Source organism: Arachis hypogaea, chromosome 17, assembly GCF_003086295.3.
Source record: "Arachis hypogaea cultivar Tifrunner chromosome 17, arahy.Tifrunner.gnm2.J5K5, whole genome shotgun sequence".
NCBI classification, from domain to species: Eukaryota; Viridiplantae; Streptophyta; class Magnoliopsida; order Fabales; family Fabaceae; genus Arachis; species Arachis hypogaea.
Genome location: NC_092052.1, coordinates 14953318 through 14973484, shown reverse-complemented (window position 1 = coordinate 14973484; position 20167 = coordinate 14953318). Strand labels below are relative to the sequence as shown.

At 35.6% G+C, this 20167-nt stretch overlaps 3 protein-coding genes across 10 annotated transcripts; 1 reads left to right on the top strand and 2 right to left on the bottom strand.

Annotated features, from left to right (window-relative positions):
* Positions 1 to 368: 368 nt before the first annotated feature.
* LOC112764413 (THO complex subunit 4C) lies at positions 369 to 5216 on the bottom strand. 3 transcript variants are annotated; one of them, XM_072222488.1, is made up of 8 exons: positions 4867 to 5101; positions 4280 to 4534; positions 3752 to 4022; positions 3288 to 3431; positions 3129 to 3197; positions 1616 to 1806; positions 1332 to 1382; positions 369 to 826 (listed from the first exon to the last, which is right to left on the bottom strand). In XM_072222488.1, exons 3-8 carry the CDS (start codon positions 3752 to 3754, stop codon positions 649 to 651), a joined length of 636 nt encoding a protein of 211 aa, XP_072078589.1. In that variant the 5' UTR covers positions 3755 to 4022; positions 4280 to 4534; positions 4867 to 5101; the 3' UTR covers positions 369 to 648. The 3 variants fall into 3 exon arrangements, with proteins under 3 accessions (XP_072078589.1, XP_025665774.1, XP_025665775.1); XM_025809989.3 differs by lacking the exon at positions 3752 to 4022 and having other exon boundaries at positions 4867 to 5216; XM_025809990.3 differs by lacking the exons at positions 4280 to 4534; positions 4867 to 5101 and having other exon boundaries at positions 3668 to 4022.
* A 2571-nt stretch (positions 5217 to 7787) lies between these two features.
* On the bottom strand, positions 7788 to 11313 carry LOC112764412 (tRNA(His) guanylyltransferase 1). Of its 6 annotated transcripts, none has more exons than XM_025809983.2 (3): positions 11067 to 11313; positions 8576 to 10203; positions 7788 to 8430 (listed from the first exon to the last, which is right to left on the bottom strand). In XM_025809983.2, exon 2 carries the CDS (start codon positions 10142 to 10144, stop codon positions 8576 to 8578), a length of 1569 nt encoding a protein of 522 aa, XP_025665768.1. In that variant the 5' UTR covers positions 10145 to 10203; positions 11067 to 11313; the 3' UTR covers positions 7788 to 8430. The 6 variants fall into 6 exon arrangements, with proteins under 6 accessions (XP_025665768.1, XP_025665771.1, XP_025665769.1 ...); XM_025809986.2 differs by having other exon boundaries at positions 8576 to 10208; positions 11071 to 11296; XM_025809984.3 differs by having other exon boundaries at positions 8576 to 10208; positions 11067 to 11294.
* LOC112764411 (DNA repair protein RAD4) lies at positions 11226 to 19000 on the top strand. Its single transcript, XM_025809982.3, has 14 exons — positions 11226 to 11587; positions 12451 to 12483; positions 12592 to 12677; positions 12844 to 13137; positions 13224 to 13316; positions 13499 to 13591; positions 13696 to 13797; positions 14073 to 14122; positions 14339 to 15088; positions 16307 to 16550; positions 16629 to 16823; positions 16944 to 17096; positions 17778 to 17987; positions 18384 to 19000. Exons 1-14 carry the CDS (start codon positions 11545 to 11547, stop codon positions 18792 to 18794), a joined length of 2757 nt encoding a protein of 918 aa, XP_025665767.1. The 5' UTR covers positions 11226 to 11544; the 3' UTR covers positions 18795 to 19000.
* The last annotated feature ends 1167 nt before the right edge of the window (positions 19001 to 20167 follow it).

The window sequence follows — 20167 nt, the reverse complement described above, 5'->3', positions numbered from 1 at the left end:
TCGAGCTTCATTTAAAAATCTGCCACTAGCCAATAGATTGTTTCATACACAAAGCGAAAATCGAACCCCAAACCCCAACACTTACTTAGGCAGATTAGTGTGACACTAGAAACACTATTCTCAATAAGAAGTCACTACTTGTTAATGATCTGGCCAAAACAATACTGCATTGAGCAGATAAGTATTCGATATGCAACATTGACTCGAGCAGATAATTGTAGAAAAAGCAAAGCATCAACAGACGACAGCAACAAATGGAAACTTGGTTCTCATTTTAGATAAAATATAGTAATAAAATGAGAAACAAGAAATTGATATCGTTGCTAATATTTCGAATTCTATTTTGTACTCATATAGAAGCAACAATCTTTCAAAGAGCAAGATACATAAGCAAATGTAGACCCTAAGCAAATCATAATTATGATAAGGCAAAGTGCTTTACAACGTAGAATATACATAATTTGGCACATTCCTAACACGTCTCATCAAGAGTGTCCAATGATGCATTGAAAACACAAGATATAGCCTTAACAACACAAAGCGTAGTCAGAGAAGATCAATCATGAAGAAATAACTATAAATAAAAATGTAACTAACTAACTAAACAAATTTGAACTCCATATGCCACGTCAAGTTCTTTGTCATCATCTACGAGATGTTCATAGCCTCAGCATGGTAGGTTTCCAGCTCCTTGTCAAGTTCCTCAGCTGACTTCTCCTTTTTCCCACGCCCTTGGCGTCCAACCCTGCCACGTCCACGGCCGCGAGCACGGCCTCGGCCACTTGAAGTTCCACCCTTTGGCCTTGCCCCACTACGTTGTACCCGACTACACGTTAATCAAATGGCAAGTCTTAGAATGTAAGTTAACACAACTAAATCCCTTCTCAAATATTGTGCTGCCTTTATTCCATCTATCCAATCAATGAGAAAATAATATAACAAGGACCATTTTTAAGGAGATACTTGCAAATTTAACAATTCTAATATGTTGTAGTTTCAATCGAATAGTTGCTTTTATTCCGACAACACAAAATGTAGGAAACCAGAGAAGTCAAGGAAGCAATATCAAGCAGGGCTTCTTAGTCCACCAAAGTCCCTCATATGAAGGCTTATAGAGCATTAGAGACCAGAGTGTCCTAATTTAACAAAACAAGATGCTTGAGCACACTTCATGAACACAAGGTCTACATTAATATTAACATGAAATGTAAAATCCGATGGAATAAGCCTGCATGCGCATGTGCACACACATATAACGAGACGCATCTTAGGAAAAAGCAATTTCCATATCTATAGCATGCTAAAGCTAAATGATAATAATGTAAACTTACGTGGCAGCGCGACTGAGCCCAGCACCACCTCCAGTTTGACCTCCACGAGACCTGCAATTCCTAACATCAGCATACCATCCAAGATAATAGATGTTTTGTTCAATACATACACGATGCGTTATTTTAAAGCAACTTTGCAGAATTGTAATTACAAATAAAATCCATAAAATTTTCCCATATGTTTCCAGAATACCCGTGGAGGGGACCAGAAAAGAAAAGAAAAAGGAGTAACTAGACGACATATGCATCTAGAAACATATTCAGAGTCCATAGAAATCACATACATCATCACAACTGTCCTTTTCTTCCTTCGCCCATTTACCCCCGATACATTTACACGAGCAGTTATAGGCAATTCTGCATTGGCACCAACAATCTCAATCTTCATGGGCTTTCCATCCAGAAGCACATTATTGTATCGTTTAAGAGCGGCAAATGCATCACTTCTTCTTGTATAGACAACTTCGGCAGAACCCTGCAACCCAGTTCAAGTCATCATAGAAACAAAAGATAGTGATGTCAAATTTGTTTTCAAAAGTAAAATGAACAAACCAATACTGCCAAACAGCAGATCTTTGAAGCAAACATTTTTCACATAAGTTAGCGCAATTCCATAGGAATGTCAGACATATATTCAGGCAACAATAAACCAATTGAAAATCACCCTTCTTACTCAACATGACTGTAAACAGGTTCCTCTATTAGACCATAAGAATGTATCATTTACATTTTAAAAAAAAACATTTAAAGTAATCAAACCAAAATAGCTCATCATGTACAACATGTCCATACCCCATAGATAAGATTCGTCCCCATAGTTTCTAATAACTAAAGCTGTTATAAAACAATTATAATGAAACAAAATAAAATAAAACTACTATTTCTGTAGTCCATAATCATCGTGTATTTCATTCTCCTCTATTAGGTGGATGAATAAGTCCTATTACTATTAGGTGAGAGAAAAGAACAGGTCCAGACATTAAACTATTGGAAGGAAGACAGAGTTTCAGATCTCAAAACTTTCAAGTGTCATGGGGCAACATTAGAAAGTAGGGTAAACTGAGCAGTGGTCAAGTAGGTTCGTTACAATACAAATCCAAAGGCCACTTCATTTACCCTTCCCTCCCCTTCATCGTAAAAGCATCTAAAAACATAATGGGGGAATTCATGCCACTTTTCCACTGGAATCATTTAGTAAAAGAATCCTATTAGAATCCAAATGAAAATTACTAATTCAAAATTGTCCTGACTTTCAATATCGACCAGAAGTGCAATTCTGAAAATCCTAGGGCAAAAGATTCACCCATTTATTTTACTCCCTAAAGTGGTGGCTTCTTTAAGAGATGGTCAGTAAGAAGTTTTGAGACTCAATACTTGTATGTAAGAAAGGAAAGAAAGAAATAAAATTATAATCAGTGTGTCCCTAACATCCATGTTTGAGAAACCCTATCAAAGTAGTTGAAGTATTTTGTTGATTATGATAGTAAAGAATAATATACATTACACTGCCATAATTTATTAATTATTATCTGATTGCTAGTGGGAAAGTTCCACCTGTCAAGGCAGAGTGACAATCTAACGATATGTTCCTTGGTGAATTCCAGTGAAATCAAATTAATATTAATATTGGAGACAGAATACAATATCTACATCTACAGAAACATTTGTTACATTGTAACACTAACTCTCAACAAGGAAAACGTGGTAGAGTTTCGACATTCCGTCAAAGTCCTAAAAGTCTAAAATAAAGCTAATCAACAATATCAAGCTCGAGTTGAAGTGCAGTATGATACTTACACTTGGATGTCCAGTTTTATCATAATGAACAACACAGCGCTTCAAGTCTCCAATCTCAGAAAAAAGCTCCTGCATGGTAAATTAAGATTGAAGAGAACTTCAAGAAATATTAGCAGGAAATAGAGACTACTAAAAAGGAAGCCATGACAAAAGTTGTACCCTTATGTCTTCATTGGTTACTCCATGGTCCAAATTTGAAACGTACAACTTCGTACCAACTTCAACTCCTTGTATCCCTGCAGCTCTTAAGCTATCCTCAAACAAATCTTGCTGCCAAGGAAAAGGCCCGGTCCTCCGGATGGACTGGAAAACAAAATCAAATGAGATTCTTGAATCTTGAGTAGCAAACAAACACAACTTCTTAGGTAACCACCATTGTTCAAGAGCAGTCGTGAGAGCAGAAACATCAACATTAAAAGACAGAAGTATAAAGCATGTGGCAAAGTAAATGTAGCCAAAATAATATACACAGAAAGACACACTACATTCAAACACCAATCTTTTAAGTAAATGATGAAAACCAGGAGTAAGAATTCAACCAATTTCAAATAAACTTGTGATATGCATGCTACAATTGAAGCTCGAGTTCTGATGTAAGTGGAGGAAGCTTCATTGCAAAATACCATGAAAGAGGGAAGTAAAGAGAAATCTTGCACTGTAGAACCAAACTTAGCCAGAGGATCCAATAAAACATCTGTCCACACACCCAGCACTCGAGCATTTTAAATCATCTGATCTTAAATCAAATGGATTAGCATGGTTTAGCACTTAGCCCAACTTTAGAGCTACAAAATTTTGCAGCTAGCCATAAGAGCTCCATTTTAAAATTCATGCATGAAGCTCCTTCATATAGTATGCTAGGCAGCACCAAAAACTCCTGAATACATCAGAGATCTGTAGCCATGCCCCCAAACACAAAAGCAAAACTCTTTAGGTTCACATTATTTGCAATGTTAAAGAAACTATGACAATTGCATCGAAGATGCAGAATGATCAAGCTTTAGCTTCTCTTTGGAACAAATACTAATGTATCTTTCCTCTTGCATTTTTTTGAGTTTCTATAATTTTCCTCTCTGGAATAGGATACTAGGGTATCCAAGTATTCCAGAATCTCAAGCACATGTATAAGGATCCACTGTTTTTGAGCTTGCCTTGGCAATGGCATAGGATGACGGCCGGGTATTAAGACCTCTACGAGCAGCACCAGTTATTCTTCCACCAACACCAGGATTCCTGACTGTCCCACGGCTAGTGTGAGCTCGGGCTCTGCCACGTCCTCTACCTCTTTCTCTGTTACTCCTGCTGCTCTTTATCCTATCATCAAGTGACATATCCAAGGAAGAAGCCATTGCAATTTCAATCTAACAAAAGAATCAAATTCCTCCGAAACTGAGAATAATTCAGCCCTGCAACAAGTAAGAAACGAATTAGTTCAATTAGACTAATGTGAATAACATACTCCGAGCTGCTTTTAAATATATATTTAAAAGTTTCTAGTTTTCTTTTTCGTACTTTTCTATATCACCTGAAACGGGGGAAAAAACCCTTCAAATTTATTGTTAACTAAGTTCGCAAACTCTCATAGGTAGCTCAAAACTCCCAACACGTTAAATTGAAAAGCCTAATCAAATCCCAAACCATATCGCAATACCCAAAAATCAAAACGCTACGGGAATTCATAAATTGTGTTGCGGATGAGAGGACATAGTTCAAAAAACAAAAATGAAATTAGAATTACCTAGAGAAATAGCCGAAGCGAGGGGTGCATACGCAGAAGGGAAAAAAACCCTAGAATCCGAACGGAAAAATGTGATGGCAGGAAAGAAAGAGAGGGCTTGAGTTGAGTGCGAGTATTTGGGGGCAGAAGCTTCAACAGCAAGAAGAATAAGAAGGCGCAAAGATTATGGGAGTTTTGATGATCGAAGAAGAGAAAACAGATTCATCCTTCTATTTGTGCGGAGTGTGGTTTCACTTGTTACTTAGCAGAATAATATTATATATATATGAGTAAAGGCGGTGTTCTTCCTCCAATAATTTTGAATAGTTATCATGGTTTTTATGTCATTATACTTTTTCAGGTTTGCCTCCTCGGAGCTTTTGGTAATTTCAGTTATGAAGGTAAAGATAACAATCAAATAAGCTATTTTAGTTCCCAAAATATATAATTCTTTTATTACAAAATAGCCTTTAAAAAAATATAGGAAAAGCCGTAAACAACTTTTAAGTTGTTTTTTTTTTTTGTGACTACAACTTTTAAGTTGTTAATATTAATTAATTTTTCCTTTCAATTGTGAAATTATTTTTTTTATTTTTTATCTTTTGAAAATTTTAAATTTAGTGTTAGAATTTAGAATTTAAAATTTAAAATTTAAAATTTAAAAACTAATTCATATTAGTTGAAAAAATTAACCCTTTATTTGAGCTAAAAAAAAACATTTTGTCCCTTAAAGTATCTTAGTTTGATAAGGTACGTATTCACATAAAATTTTCTTAGAAATTAGACTTCGATAGTTTTTTATAAGCTATATGTTTAAAAAAATAAAATTTTTTATTCTTTAAATTTGTCTTGGTCATTCATAGGAAATGAATTCTCTTCCGTTTTTTTAACACTTAAAAAAATGAATTGTGATCTCTCACACTTAATTTTATAAGTGAGACCAAAATTAAATATGAGAGAAATAATAAAAAATAAAAGATCGCAATTCACACCATCCAATTTTTTTTATTGGAGAGGATCCACTCCCATCATTCATATGTTGCCTCGTTTCCTATTCCATTACCCAAGTTTTGCCTCAAACCTAATTGATTCATAGTTTTTCTCTTTAAAAAAATTATAACAAAGATAAATTAAACTGAAAACATGATTAAGTGTTTCAAAATGAGAAGTACGAGAAAATAATGTATGTTTTATAGGATATGTACAATGGAGTTAATTTGAAATTAAAATCAAATATTAGGATTACCGTCGATTTTGGAAACAAATAAACTACCTCATTCTCTCACCTCTCTCTCTCAATACTGTTTATCAGCATTCTATGCCTTTCTCATTGAGTCTCGTCGGTACACTAACGCCACGGTCACCAGCCACCATCGGAAATCGCGTCGACACTGTTCCGACTGGCGCCGTTGCCGCACAGGCCACTGTCAAGGGAGGACGCGCATATTGTGTGGGTCAAACTAACGGCACCGCAGCAACTCGGACGTCCAGCACCTCCGTCGCAGCCGGTGTGCCTTCTTCCCGACACCGCCCTCACCTCCTCCGATGCACTTTCGCTTTCTTCCATTCCTTCAAGTCTCTTCTCACCGATGATACTACCATGCTCTTCTTCTTCAGACCCAAGCATGATTCGCTTCTTTCATGATTTGAATCCTATGCTTCACAACAGTACCACTTTTGTCATGAATAGTCCTTTAAAATTATGTTTTACCAGAATAAGAGTTTCTTCTGTTTATTCATCTTCTTCTATTTTAATTGTCAATTTAGGATGGTCATTTTAGTAGGTAGGGGTAACCGCCGGTTGAAAAAGAAGAGAGTATTGGAGAATTTCAAATGGGTATTTTTTTAAAATAACTAACTGAATTTTTTAAAAATTTAAATTTTAAAATTAGAAAATTTAAAATTTAAAATTTGATGTGAAATAACTGAATAAGAATTTTTAAATTTATTATTTTGTGGGTAATTTTTATTTTTAACTCATAATAAAATACAAAAATAATCTCAAATTGTTTACAACAACATATATCCGAGTCAGATCGGCCAATACTCATAGTCACTCCTATCCAATCAACTATCTAAAAAACTTCTCATATTCGAAGTAGGGTTAGCTGAGTCTGCTTAGGTCAGTGTTAATTGTCATCCCTATACTCTAGAGACGCTAAGCTCTACTTTAGTTTTAGTCTCCTACTATAGTTTTTAGCAACGTGAAATTAGTGGTAAATTTTAGAAGTTGGTCATCTAGTTTTAAAATTCTGCAGAAATTAGTTTTGGAAATAAGATGGCTAAATAAAATCTTTGAATTTTGAACTAGAGTATCCATACAATTATGATCTTTAGTTTATTAAAAAACTTAATCCAAACCGTCGTTTCGAGATAAAATTTGCATAATTCTAAAGTCATTTTCTATTTTTCAGATTGGAAAAAAAACTGCATTGGCAAAGCAGTTTTAGTGACAACATTGGTTTAGACTTATTTGATTGAAAACGAAGAAAGATTGTTTGACGACAGTAATTTTTAATCATTTTAAGAATAATAAAAATAAACTAAAACATCTGATCTAAAATCTATCAAGCACCAATTTAAACGTTTACTCTACGGTTGAAAAACAAGAAAGCTTTTGAAAAGTCGCAAAAATATCATCATCATCATCATCATCATCATGTTCCCATGTCATTTGTTAACAAATCTCCAAATTATTACTCCCAAGGAAAGAAACGAAGAGAACATATCTAAGTTGTTGTTCTGTGTAGTGTGTACAATCTTTGGCCAAACAAAAAAATAATAATAACAAAATAATTCTCTTCCAAAAATACAACCTGGTTTTATATCCTAGGTTCCTAACTAATGCAGGGACCCAAAGCCCGCATGAAAAGATATTCGTGATAAATAAATATATTGCAGTAATAAAATTAAAATACAACATAGTTTAGAATCGTAACTCGTAAAACACAAAGACAACCTAGTTTTATATCATAATTCATAAGACAAATAAACATAGTTACCTATATGGCTATATCTATAGGGATATAATAAATTTCAATAATTGTACGATGTGATATTAGTGCAATGTTACATAAATTAGTGTGATACTAACATCAGATAGGAAAATTCTAAATTAATATTTAAATAAGTCAATAATCATCTCACGCCCGAAAAACAGAGAACATACCATTTTCTACACCAATATCTTCCCCTCACCATCAAAACTTTGGTCCACTGCCCAAAATTCCCTCCATGGTTTTTGCATGCGCTAGCCTCTTATTCGAACTACCGCTGTCCTTGTCCCTTTGCATCTTCATGATTTTCCAGGGAACTTCATCAAAACAACCATTGACATATGAGACTGTTTGCGCAACTGCTGCTTCTGTTGAACCTCGAAATTGTCTCGGGTGACATTCAGATGATACCATATTTGCACAAGACACAGAGCACCGTGAGATCAAGGTAGGACCTCAACCAGCTATATCTTGAGGGATGGGAAGTGAATTCCGGATTTGAAGAAAGCAAGAAACCTGAAGTCCCTTGGCAATCACCAAAATAAAATGATCCAACCCATGCATCTGAATCAAATGCAGATAGAAAACCCTGCATTTATATCGAAAGTGCGATTAAGAAAATAGTTATATTTGTTGCAAAAGAGTCTCACATATATCATCCTTTAAATTCGCCATAGCAAAAAAAATTGCCAAAGACAAGTAATCAAATTTAATTTTCCGAGTGAACATTATACCTATTGCTTCTCTTCAAGTATTCTTGGGTGTTCCAACCAAAATCCTGATCTAATGATATTGCAATGTTCTACAATGACCCTTCCACAACTTTCCGAAGACTTTCCATTCTGCTGATGAGTGAGAGCATTGTCCATCTTGTCCCAAAAAACTGAGGATCCTTGTCGGAACATGGCTGGTAAATTATTGTAATCAATAGCTAGTTCCTCAATTTTCTTTTGCAACTGAGCACCCTTCAAGTTTTGCTGGGCTTCCCTTTTCCGTTTCCCGGAATCAACAAGCTTCCAGAAACATGAGTTGTACTGATTGTTGATGTGGCAATCCACTTGTCTCCATGAAAGATAGTCTTTTAGAATCTCTGTAGATGGATAACACACTGCTCGTCCATCAAAGGAAGGAGGGTACTTCAACTCACTCTGCGAGAAGAAATCTTTCCATCTCATCACATAAGTTGACGTGAAGAATGACAGAATAGTAGAGACGATTTTACTAGCTCTTCTTTGAAAAAGTTCAGTGGTTTTCTTAAGAATAAAGCTATACTCATCGCTAACCCCATAGGCAAAGACTATATCGTGAGGAAACTCTTCTAACACAGTCATAGCACAAGAATTCATCAAATTAAGGGCTCTCTCATCATTTGGCTTCACAAATTCATGTAGCTCAGAAAATCTGTGGAAGTGGCAACCATCTATTCTAATTACAATCCATGTCAACGGCATCAACTTGCTATCAAACTCAAAGGACTTCACATACTCTGGTTTCACATTGTCAATATCCTCCACAAAACAACCAAGCTCTTTCAAAAGAACAGTTTGCTCATTCCAAAATTTTCTACCTGCTATCTTCTTTGAATGCACTGTAATAATCTTTCTCCTTTGTCTTTTAATGGGAACCCCATTATCTGTGTACTTCACAATATCATCAACCACAGCCTTTAAGACACATGACCCTTGTCGGAATATGGGCTCCAGTGTATTGTAGTTGACATTGAACTCATCAAATAGAAGATTGTTTAGGTTACATTTCTCAGCACCCTTGAGTAAATCATGTGCTTCCCTAAAATCCATGCCACGTTTGACAAGGCGCCAAAAGCATTGATCATATTGATTATTTGCATGACAGATATTTTGCCTCCACAATAGATATGCTTGGAGGACATCTACCGAAGCACAACTTGTAACATGCCCATGGAAGGAAGGAGAATACTGCAGTTCCTTTTGTGGGAAGAAGTCACTCCATTTTGTCACAAACACAGATGAGAAAAAAGAAGTGATGATGGATAGCACTTTGCTGGCTCGTCTATCATAAAACTTGGAGGTCTTCTTGAAAACAAAAGTGTACTCATCACTGAACCCATAAGCAAGTACAATATCTGCATACTCTTCAAGCACGGAAACAGCACAAGAGTTCATCAAGTTCAAGGCATTTTCATCATAAGGCTTGTGAAGCTGGTGGAGTTGAGAAAACTTGGTGAAGTTACGGCCATTGATTCGAACAAGGATGAAGTTGGGAAACATAACCTCATCCTCCAGTTCAAAATTCTTGACATACTCATACTTGCTGTTTGCCATTATGTTGTTCAAAAATTATTAATCAGATCATGCTACGAAGAATGTTTTTCCTGTACAAACTACACTAGAGGCATTTTGAGTTAGTTATTTTCTATATGAAATTGTACTCTTCATTTATAAAAAATCATATTTTAATACTATAAAATCGTACTCTTCATTATAAAAGCATCACATCTTAATACTATATCAAAATTATTAAAAAAACAAATAAATCACAAATTCAAGAACAAATTGAACATTTCCTCAATTATTTACATTTCGCAGGTTAAATGTATTGTGTAAAAGAGGAATAAAAATAAATGATTGGGTGATTATATTAACAGAAAAGTGATTATCAAAATCACTAGAAGCCTAAACAATTTTTTCCCCCAAAAGAAAATGATTGTTATACCCAAAAGTTCTGAAAATCGAACTGTCATCGAACCATTCTAACTACTTGTTTACTGATTTAGTGGTTCAACCATGGTTCAACCGGAGTAACCAAATTATAATAAAATGATACATAAAATATAAAGTATGAGTTCAAGAATTCAGCAATTCTAATACATAAATCATAAATAAAGAGCAGAACTTCAAGAAGAGAGCTATGTAGAGTCAGCACCTAAGCATAAATATGCAGCATATACATATAGTATTCTTCCATACATACGTCTTTGAAACAAGACTAAAAATGCACAAGCACAAGCATAAAAATCAAAACCATGTAAATAACATGACACTTATGTCTAAATTGTTAATAACCACAACACCAGCAGCAGTTTAAATACAACACCAAGAACAACACAGCAAGATTATTAACAAAAAAAATACAGATTATTGTGTAATATAAATTTATTAACAATTAATCAATAACACAGCAAAAAGAACAATTATTAACACCATAACAAGAACACAGCAACGCAGCAAAGAGGAGAGGACTCACCTACCAGAATCTTCGGCGAGCACGGCAGAGCAGAGGGATACCTACGACGAAGGAGAAGGAGGAGCGACCGACGACTAACTGGCGACGCACACGAACGGAACCCGAAAACCAACCACCACCAACGAACGGCTGCCTGCGGCGGCTGGGGTTTAGGGTTTCACCGACAGAGCCTAAACTCTCAGTTCTCAGCGGCGGACTGGCGCTGTCCTTTCTCCACAATATGCACACAAGCCAACCGCGGTCATTTTGAAATTTTAATGGCTCTCAGGGGCTTTTGTGCCATTTTACTTCCATTGAGGCCTTGAGGGTGTTTTCGGTCATTTAATTTGTTGCGTGTGCATTGGAAGGTAGTGGTGTAGACGCACGCAGCGTAGCACAAGCGCGGTTTCCTACACAAGCAACAGCTTTGAGCGCGAGGAGGTTCACTTCTTAACCCTCGTCTCCCTCTTTCTCTGCAGAGTGAAGAACGAAACGAACAATGCGACGAAGAAGCCAGCGGAAGGGGCAATCCTCAGTCTCAGGTAGCTAACTTTATCCTTCTCTATCTATCTATGCTTTTATGTTCCTTTTCAGTGTTCCTCAGAAATCACATGGAAGATGCAACGTCATCATCCAAATGTCATTTTTAGTTCCATTGCATCTCATGACATTGAAAATGTACTTGTTTTCATCACTTGCTTGTGAAAATGGTTATTCAATTCTATCCACGTCCAAGATTGGTTTGCGCCGATAACTAATTAGTTAGGCCAATAACTAATTTATTATTCCTCCAGAAAACTGCATATCCATTCCTTTTTTTCTTCAGGTGTACATTGTTATATCCATCTTGTGCTTCAATATTTCTTATATATATATATATATACACTTTCTTTCATGGGTGTCTCCCTGTATTAAACTTTTATTCACCATGGAATTAGCAGCTTGCAGCATGTAAGAAGCATAACAGTGTCTCAAATAATTAATTTGAATTTCAATTTTTAAATTTCTAGTTTGTTAAGGATTATTTACCTAGTGTTCTTCTGCTTTTGGGGTGGATGGATGTATGCAGTTTCTTTCGCACGGATTTTTTGACAGAAATGAAATTCAAATTTTGTCTTCCTCTGTTGAAATGAAACTATAAATCCATAACATGGGAGCATTAGTATTTGTTTTCCTTAAGTTTAAGTTTTCCTTGAGTCAGGAATCACTTTCTTAGTGAAATTGAAACGAAAACATAACAGGAGGTCAAATTCCTCCTCCCCCCCCCCCCCTTCTCTCTCTTTTCCCTCTTTTTTTTCTCCTGTTCTTTTCAGTTGAAGCATGTACAAAACCCAGTGCATATTGCTGATCCAAATTATTCTAATGTTCACACATTATTTACGGGCATTTGCTTTTGAAATTGCAGAAAATGAACCAAGATCACAACAAGATTCAGAAGGTCAGAGCAAGTTTCAATCACTTAGTGATAATGATTCTATAATATCATTTCAATTACTGAGCCAAATCATGTTACTCATGATTCGCCAACGTTTACACTGGATTTCAGGAACTTTGGCGGAAATATCAAGGGAGGCAGTGGGGAAACTTTTACAGCGTGCTAATAAAGTTGGTGGCAGGAGGAGAAAGATGATGGTTGGTTTGTTAATTTGTTATCATTACTTATTCATAAGTTTAACTGCAGTTGTTTTGTTGCTTAGTAACATGGAAGTGGAATAACTTTATTGTCAGTGTTTGACGTTTTATAGTGATGTTGGAAAATTCTAAAGTGTTTCATGTTCTTCGTTTGATCTTCTTATAGCTGGAGTCTGAGACGGAACAAAATGGAACTCACATATTGGAACAAATTCTCCAACCGAAGACTTCAGAGGTTGGACATAATCATAGAAATCCCATAGGAAGTACTTCTGCAGAGGAGAAATGTAATAACGAAAGTATAGACCAAGGATACTTGAACGACAAGGGCGAACTAGATGACTCAGACTGGGAAGAGGGTACCATTCCCGTGGATGATAGTCCTGTGACTATTGAATTTGATGTGACTCCGGATCCAGCTGTGAAGAAACAAGTTCGTCGTGCTTCTGCCAAGGATAAGGTTAATTACTATCTTTTACCAGTAGCATAGTTGGCTTTAATAGTATAACTTTCAGCCACTTGCTAAAAATTTAGTAAATTCTTCAGGACTTGGCTGAACTTGTACACAAGGTTCATTTGCTTTGTTTACTTGCTCGTGGAAGGTTAATAGATAGTGCTTGTGATGATCCTCTTATTCAGGTTAATCCTTGATAACCTTTTAATCTTTTTAATGAATAAAAATTCTTAGTAACATTTTTAAGTATAAAAAAACTGGATATTATAAATAACTTAATTGTGTTTTCATATCTTGCCTCCCTAATATCTATTATTTTATGATAATTAAATTGCTTGTGAAATTGAGCACTTCTTGATAATGGCAGGCTTCTTTGCTTTCTCTACTCCCAGCACACTTGCTCCAGTTGTCAAATGTCACAAAACTCACATCAAGAGCTCTACATCCTTTAATTTCATGGGTATGCTTTGATTCAGCTATTATATGCTTTGTTTTGTTGCATTTAGTGCTTAGTTTGTACCACGCATTCTATCCTTTTTGATTCCTAGTGTGTAATGTTTGCAGTTCCATGATAACTTTCATGTTCGAAACTATACAAATGCAGAAGCATCACTACACTTTGCTTTGTCATCAGCTTTAGAATCACGTGAGGGTAGTCCTGAAGAGGTGGACCTTCTTTTACTAGAGCCTTGTTGTTTCAATATTTACTTCCTGACTAGTGACTATATATATATTTGACTAGATATTTAGTTTATACTTCAATAAGGGTTGCATCGATCATCATAATATTAATATGATTAGGGAGGTGTATAACACATGCTATGCTAAATAAAATAAAGTTTCTTCAGATCAGATTGGTTGTATCATCTGTAGAGTTCATGCAATATAATCCTCTAACAAAATTAACATGAATTTCTTAAAAAATATTTATGTAATTGCAGATTGCAGCTTTATCAGTTGCACTGTTTAGAGCTTTGAATTTTACAACCAGGTATTGCAACATTATGTTTTCCTCTCTTTTCATCTTCTTTTCTTCAATCCAAAAGTATTCTAAAAACAGAAATCCACTCATCTTTTTTCCTTTCGTACTATTTCCTTTCTCTTTCTTATAATATTAATTATTGAGATAAGATTGGAAGAATTTAATTTCTTCTGGTAAGCATTTATGTGAAGTTAAGTTAAATTTCTTTTTGATGCTATATTTTAGGTTTGTATCCATTTTGGATGTTGCATCTCTCAAACCAAATCAATCCATGGGATCAGATGCAGGTAGATCCAGTAAGGGGATATTTAATACTTCAACACCAATGGTGTCTAAGAAAAAATTGGATTTTAATTCAACACGAAAATCATTAACCAATGAGAAAGAAAAAGTCTGTGAAAGCTCTTGTGGGAATTCACGGAGAAGTAAAAAAGGTCGTGCAAAAAGCCAAGTGTCTGAGTCTAACAATCCTCCCACTGCTGAAAACTTGAATGATAGTGTGTCCAAGTCACAAACTTCTGAGACACAAGATAAGAACTCCAAACCGTGTCTTTCTGAACAATCTTGTAGATCAAAGAGAAAAGGGGATCTTGAATTTGAGATGCAGTTGCAAATGGCTCTTTCTGCTACAGCAGTTGGATCCTTGAATAGTAAATTGGAGTCGGATACAAATGATGATGCAGCAAATGTTTCTTCTCCATCAAAAAAAATGAAGAGAGATATAAGTGGAGAATCTTCAACGCCCCCTCAAGTAATTTCCACCGCACTAGGATCAAAAAAAGTAGGATCACCTCTGTATTGGGCAGAAGTATATTGCAGCGAAGAGAATTTGACAGGAAAATGGGTGCATGTTGATGTCGTGAATTCTATTATTGATGGGGAGGACAAGGTTGAAGCTATGGCAGCTGCATGCAAAACATCTTTGAGATATGTTGTTGCCTTTGCTGGGCAGGGGGCCAAAGATGTGACCCGCAGGTTAGAGTTTCCCCTTCATTTGTGTTCATTTTGAAGCTTTATTTAAACTCAAATTCCCAACAGCTGTGTTCATCGGATGCTTTACTGCTCAAGCTTTCATTTTATTTGTTTTGGGAGATTACTCTTGATCGTAGGATAGATTATTTGTTTCTCTGATCTGATGAGCAATACTGGCACAAAAATCCATTGAGTTCATGCTGGATGCAAAATAGGCAGCATGACAAGTTTTGAAGTGAAAAAGCATAGCAGGCTTAATTATATTAATTGATATACTGGTACACTAGTATATATTTTCAGTCATTCTTACCCTTGTGAGAGAAAAATTAATGAAATATTTATAAGTTATGGCAAAACCTTCATGATTATTACTGAATTACTTATTAACAGGAAAGGAAAAATAGCTGTCACTACACAACAATTAGATACGCTAGATGTGTGTCCAAGATGTTTACAAATGATACCATAGAGCATATTGGACGTATACTAAGCCAGTCATTATACCATAAAGATTGAGACCCATTACCAACTTAAACCGAAAATCCTCTCTGAGGAAGTTTACTGCGTTGATTATACTCTTCCAAAATAAGACCCGTTAATAGGAATAGTATTAGTAGCTTGCAAGAATGATCCCTGTTTGACATACTTATCACACAGCACTGTAACCCATGGTTTATCAGTTTGTGTAAAACAATTCCAGACTAACTTTCCCAAAAGTCCTATGTTTCTTAGTCTTGTATCCGTAGTTCCCAACCCGCCGTACTCCCTTGGAAGAGTAATATTATCCCAGTTTACGAGATTGAAACCTTTATCATTGCTCTTGCCACTCCAAATAAAATTTCGCAAGCAAGCATCAATGGAATTACAAATAGATTGTGGCAACCACATGGCTTGCATAGAATAGATGGGTAAAGAGGAAAGAACAGACTTAACCATACTCTACCAGCATGATTAAGTAGTTTACCTTTCCATGAAGCTAATCTTTGTCCGATTTTTTTCTTGAATCCCAAAAAATTGAATTGTGACATAGTAGAGTTGCCTAATAAATATTTCATTTCCTGTCAGACATAGCTGTATTTTTCAGAAGGTAGCTTATATGCATTCTTACCTCCACTCAACTCTTAAATTTTAATGCTGATTAGTAGCTTCAATTAGTTGACTGGTGATTCATAAGGGTTATGTCTCATTTCCTGAAGATGCTTGTTCATTTTGTTGTATTAGGTATTGCATGAAATGGTATAAGATAGCATCGGAACGAGTTAATTCAATGTGGTGGGATTCAGTATTGGCACCGCTGAGGGACCTGGAATCGGGGGCAACTGGAGGTGTGGTTCCTTCAAGAACAAACCACATCACTTCTACACAATCCAACATGAGTGACTCTTTCGTACCTACACGGAGCTCTCTTGAGGATATTGAGTTGGAAACTAGGGCATTAACTGAGCCTCTTCCAACTAACCAGCAGGTATTTCGAAGTGACCCTTAAAACATGAAGAATTATATTGTATATATATATAATTTAAGGCTCTCTTTCCCATTGCAGGCCTACAAAGCTCATCCACTTTATGCCATAGAAAGATGGCTTACAAAGTATCAAGTACTTCACCCAAAGGGTCCAATTCTGGGCTTATGTGGAGGTTTCCATGTTTACCCTCGGACTTGTGTGCAAACTGTTAAGACGAAAGAGAGATGGCTCAGGGAAGGACTGCAAGTTAAAGCCAATGAACTGCCTGTGAAGGTCTCATCTTGCAAACACTTTTTAGTGTTGTTCCCCTGATTTCCTTGTATTTTTTCCCTTTTGATTTACATCTGTTTGATTCTTTATCCAAAATTTTAAAAAATGTAAAAATCCATTCAGGAGCTTAAACCTTCCGTGAAGACCCAGAACTTACAAGATTTTGAAGCTGATGACTATGAGTGCACTGATTCTAAGGAAAATATTAAACTTTATGGGAGCTGGCAGTTGGAACCATTAAATTTGCCTCATGCTATGAATGGGATAGTACCTAAGGTATTTTCTGTTACTTTCTGCAAAATACTCGGAAAAAGTATAGGTATGAAGATAATTTGATGGTAGAAAATTAGAAATTCCTTGCTAACGTCTTAAACGGTTTATCCCTTCAAGATTTCTTATGTAGAAGTATGTTCCATGCATTTTGCTCCGTGGATCAACACTCGATATACAATATAATAGTTTGACATTTTCTGATTTGGGTCTAGCCAGGCTTATTTTCCATAGCAACTACATATTCGAACAGATTCAGTGTACTGCCCTGATGAAGACCGTCTTGTTCTAAATTACTGTATTTTGTAGATAATGAGGTTGAAAATAAATAAAATAAAAAGAAAGAAGAAAGGAAAGCCAAAACCATCTTCCAAGTTCCAATAAAGGGAGTTTGGCAAGCCAAAACCTCACCAGTCAGTTTAATAAAACAGTGCTTTGAGGCCCCATCTGGTGTATGTGGAGCACGGCTGAAGATGTATTTTTTTTTGTATGGTTGAATAGAGACTTACGTAGCTATGAGTAAATTAAGCTAGTTGCCCCTATGTACTTACTGGCTTACTGCACTGCATTTATAAGATTATAATCATAAATATCTGCTAGCTGGAATATGCACATATGTACATCTTGTTTTATGTGATTGCATGAATTCTTTTATTATTGATTGTTACATTTCCTGTTTTGAATTAGAACGAACGTGGTCAGGTAGATGTTTGGTCTGAGAAATGTCTTCCACCAGGGACCGTGCACCTGAGATTTCCAAGGGCGTTTTCAATTGCAAAGAAGCTAGAAATTGATTATGCTCCTGCTATGGTTGGTTTTGAATTTAAAAACGGGCGTTCATACCCTGTCTTTGATGGTATTGTGGTGTGTGCCGAGTTCAAGGATGTACTGTTAGAGGTATTCTTTTTTTTTTGCTAAAGAAATAATATTGCTGCAGATAAACTGAATTTTGACATGTGAAAAGTTTGTCACATTATCAACTAAGTAAATGCCTCTTTAGTTCTTTAAATCTTATGAATCAAATGATTACTGTGGCTAGCAAGCAGTTCATGAAAATTGCGTATGCTATATAAAATAGAAAAGTAGAAATCTCTTAGCCTTCAAAAAAATAATATTAATAATAATAATAGAAATCCCTTAGCCTCTTTAGTTACAATAAAGCACTCAATTTCATCTTCACCCCTCTAAAATTTGGTTTTTATCCTTGACTCCAGGATGTTAAATTGTTAATTTTGCATCCTGCTTTTATAGTTCTCTGCATTTACCTCTTCCTTGATTTTCTCCATTTCCCAGGCATTTGCCGAGGAAGAACAAAGACGGCAGGCAGAAGAGAAGAGAAGAGATGAAGCTGAGGCTCTTCGTCGGTGGTACCAGCTGCTTTCATCTATCGTAACGCGCCAAAGGTTGAAAAATCGATATAATAATGGTTTGTCATCAGAGATTTTGACTGAAGTCCAACATGTGAATGATAAGGAATCAAATGCCACAGTGAGTGATAGTTATGACAAGAATCAGACTCCCAAAAACCAGCAAGTAACCACAAGCAAGAATGATAGCGGTCTCGATCTCGAGGCTTTGGTAAGTACTCCTGGTAAAGCACATGAGCATGTGTTTTTGAAAGAGTATGAGAGCTTTGATGAGGGAGCCTCTCTATTAACAAAACGATGCCAATGTGGATTTTCAGTCCAAGTAGAAGAATTGTAGCATCTATGCGAAACACTCATGTAAAACACCCACCCCCAACAAAGAAAATGTATAAAACACGTTTTGTCTGGATGCAGAGTTTTGATGAAACTTGAAAGCAGTTAAAACCTTGTATTTTCGGGACTCACTTTTCCAGATATGTACATCTTAAACATACTTCAGTTTGTGAATGCAATTTCACAGAATATAGAAGACATGTTTGTCAACTAATCTTTTAAGAGGGGACCAAATAAGGCCCCCACAAAAAGATGGAGCCCAATTGAATTGCTTAACTATAAATCTGTTTAATACCGCACTAAGTATCACAAATTTCAAGAAGGAATAAAATCAGAACCAAACAAAGTGGAGGAAAAATTGGAAGGGATCTTCTCCAGTGAAAAAAAAAAATTGGATAATGTTTAGTGTAGGATCTTCTCCAGTGAAGAGGATCCATTTTCAGAAAAAATTAGAGGGGGGTGTGGTCCAAATTCTTTTAGGATTTTGTTTTGAAAAAATGAAAATGTTCCCAAAAATATTGAAAATATTGGGGTGGCCACAGCCTACAGCCATTAGCATACACAAAGATGCCGCCCCGTATTATATGAAACATAATAAAGCTACAAAGCGAAGTAATTTCACTTACCAAATCCCAGCCAAGTGAGATAGTCGTCATCATCATTTTCTCCATCATCTTCTTTTCTGCGCGCTTTTTTTTTTTATTCAACATCATGGCCTTCTTCTACGCGCGTTTCATTTTTTAGCGTAGTCTTCATCATAGTCTTCTTCTTTATTTTCTTTTTTTTTTCCTTTCTTTTTCAACATCATCATTGTTTATTCGTTTTCAACTTCACTTCTTGTACACACTTCTTCAATAACGACGTCGTCATTGTTGTCTTCTTACTCTTCAACATCTTCTTCTCTTGTTTGATTTCTTCACTTTTTTTTCCATCCTCCTTCTGCATCATCGTCGACGTCTTTTTCATTTTCTTCTTTTTTTATATAGGTTTAGAAAATTATAGCACAACAATTTTGATTCACAACACAAATTTTTTGTGTACAACACACAATTTTAAAGAATCACATGCTTAGAATATTGACACCCATAAATTTTTTAAAATTCACAATTGACTTAATCATAAAAATATATTAGTAACAAAAATTTGTATTATGGTTAAAATTTTTTATACTGTATTGATAAAACTTTTATTCTATACAATAATTTTTGTATCATGTGTAAAAATTTGTGTTATATCAGTAAATGTGTTTTTCAACAAAACATTTTTGTGCTAAAAAAATGTAAAGAAAGAGAAGCAGCGACGTATGCATGCATATTTTTTTTTTTTTAATTAGACTTGTGTCAACTTAATTAAATTTGGCTACAAAATATACGTGTA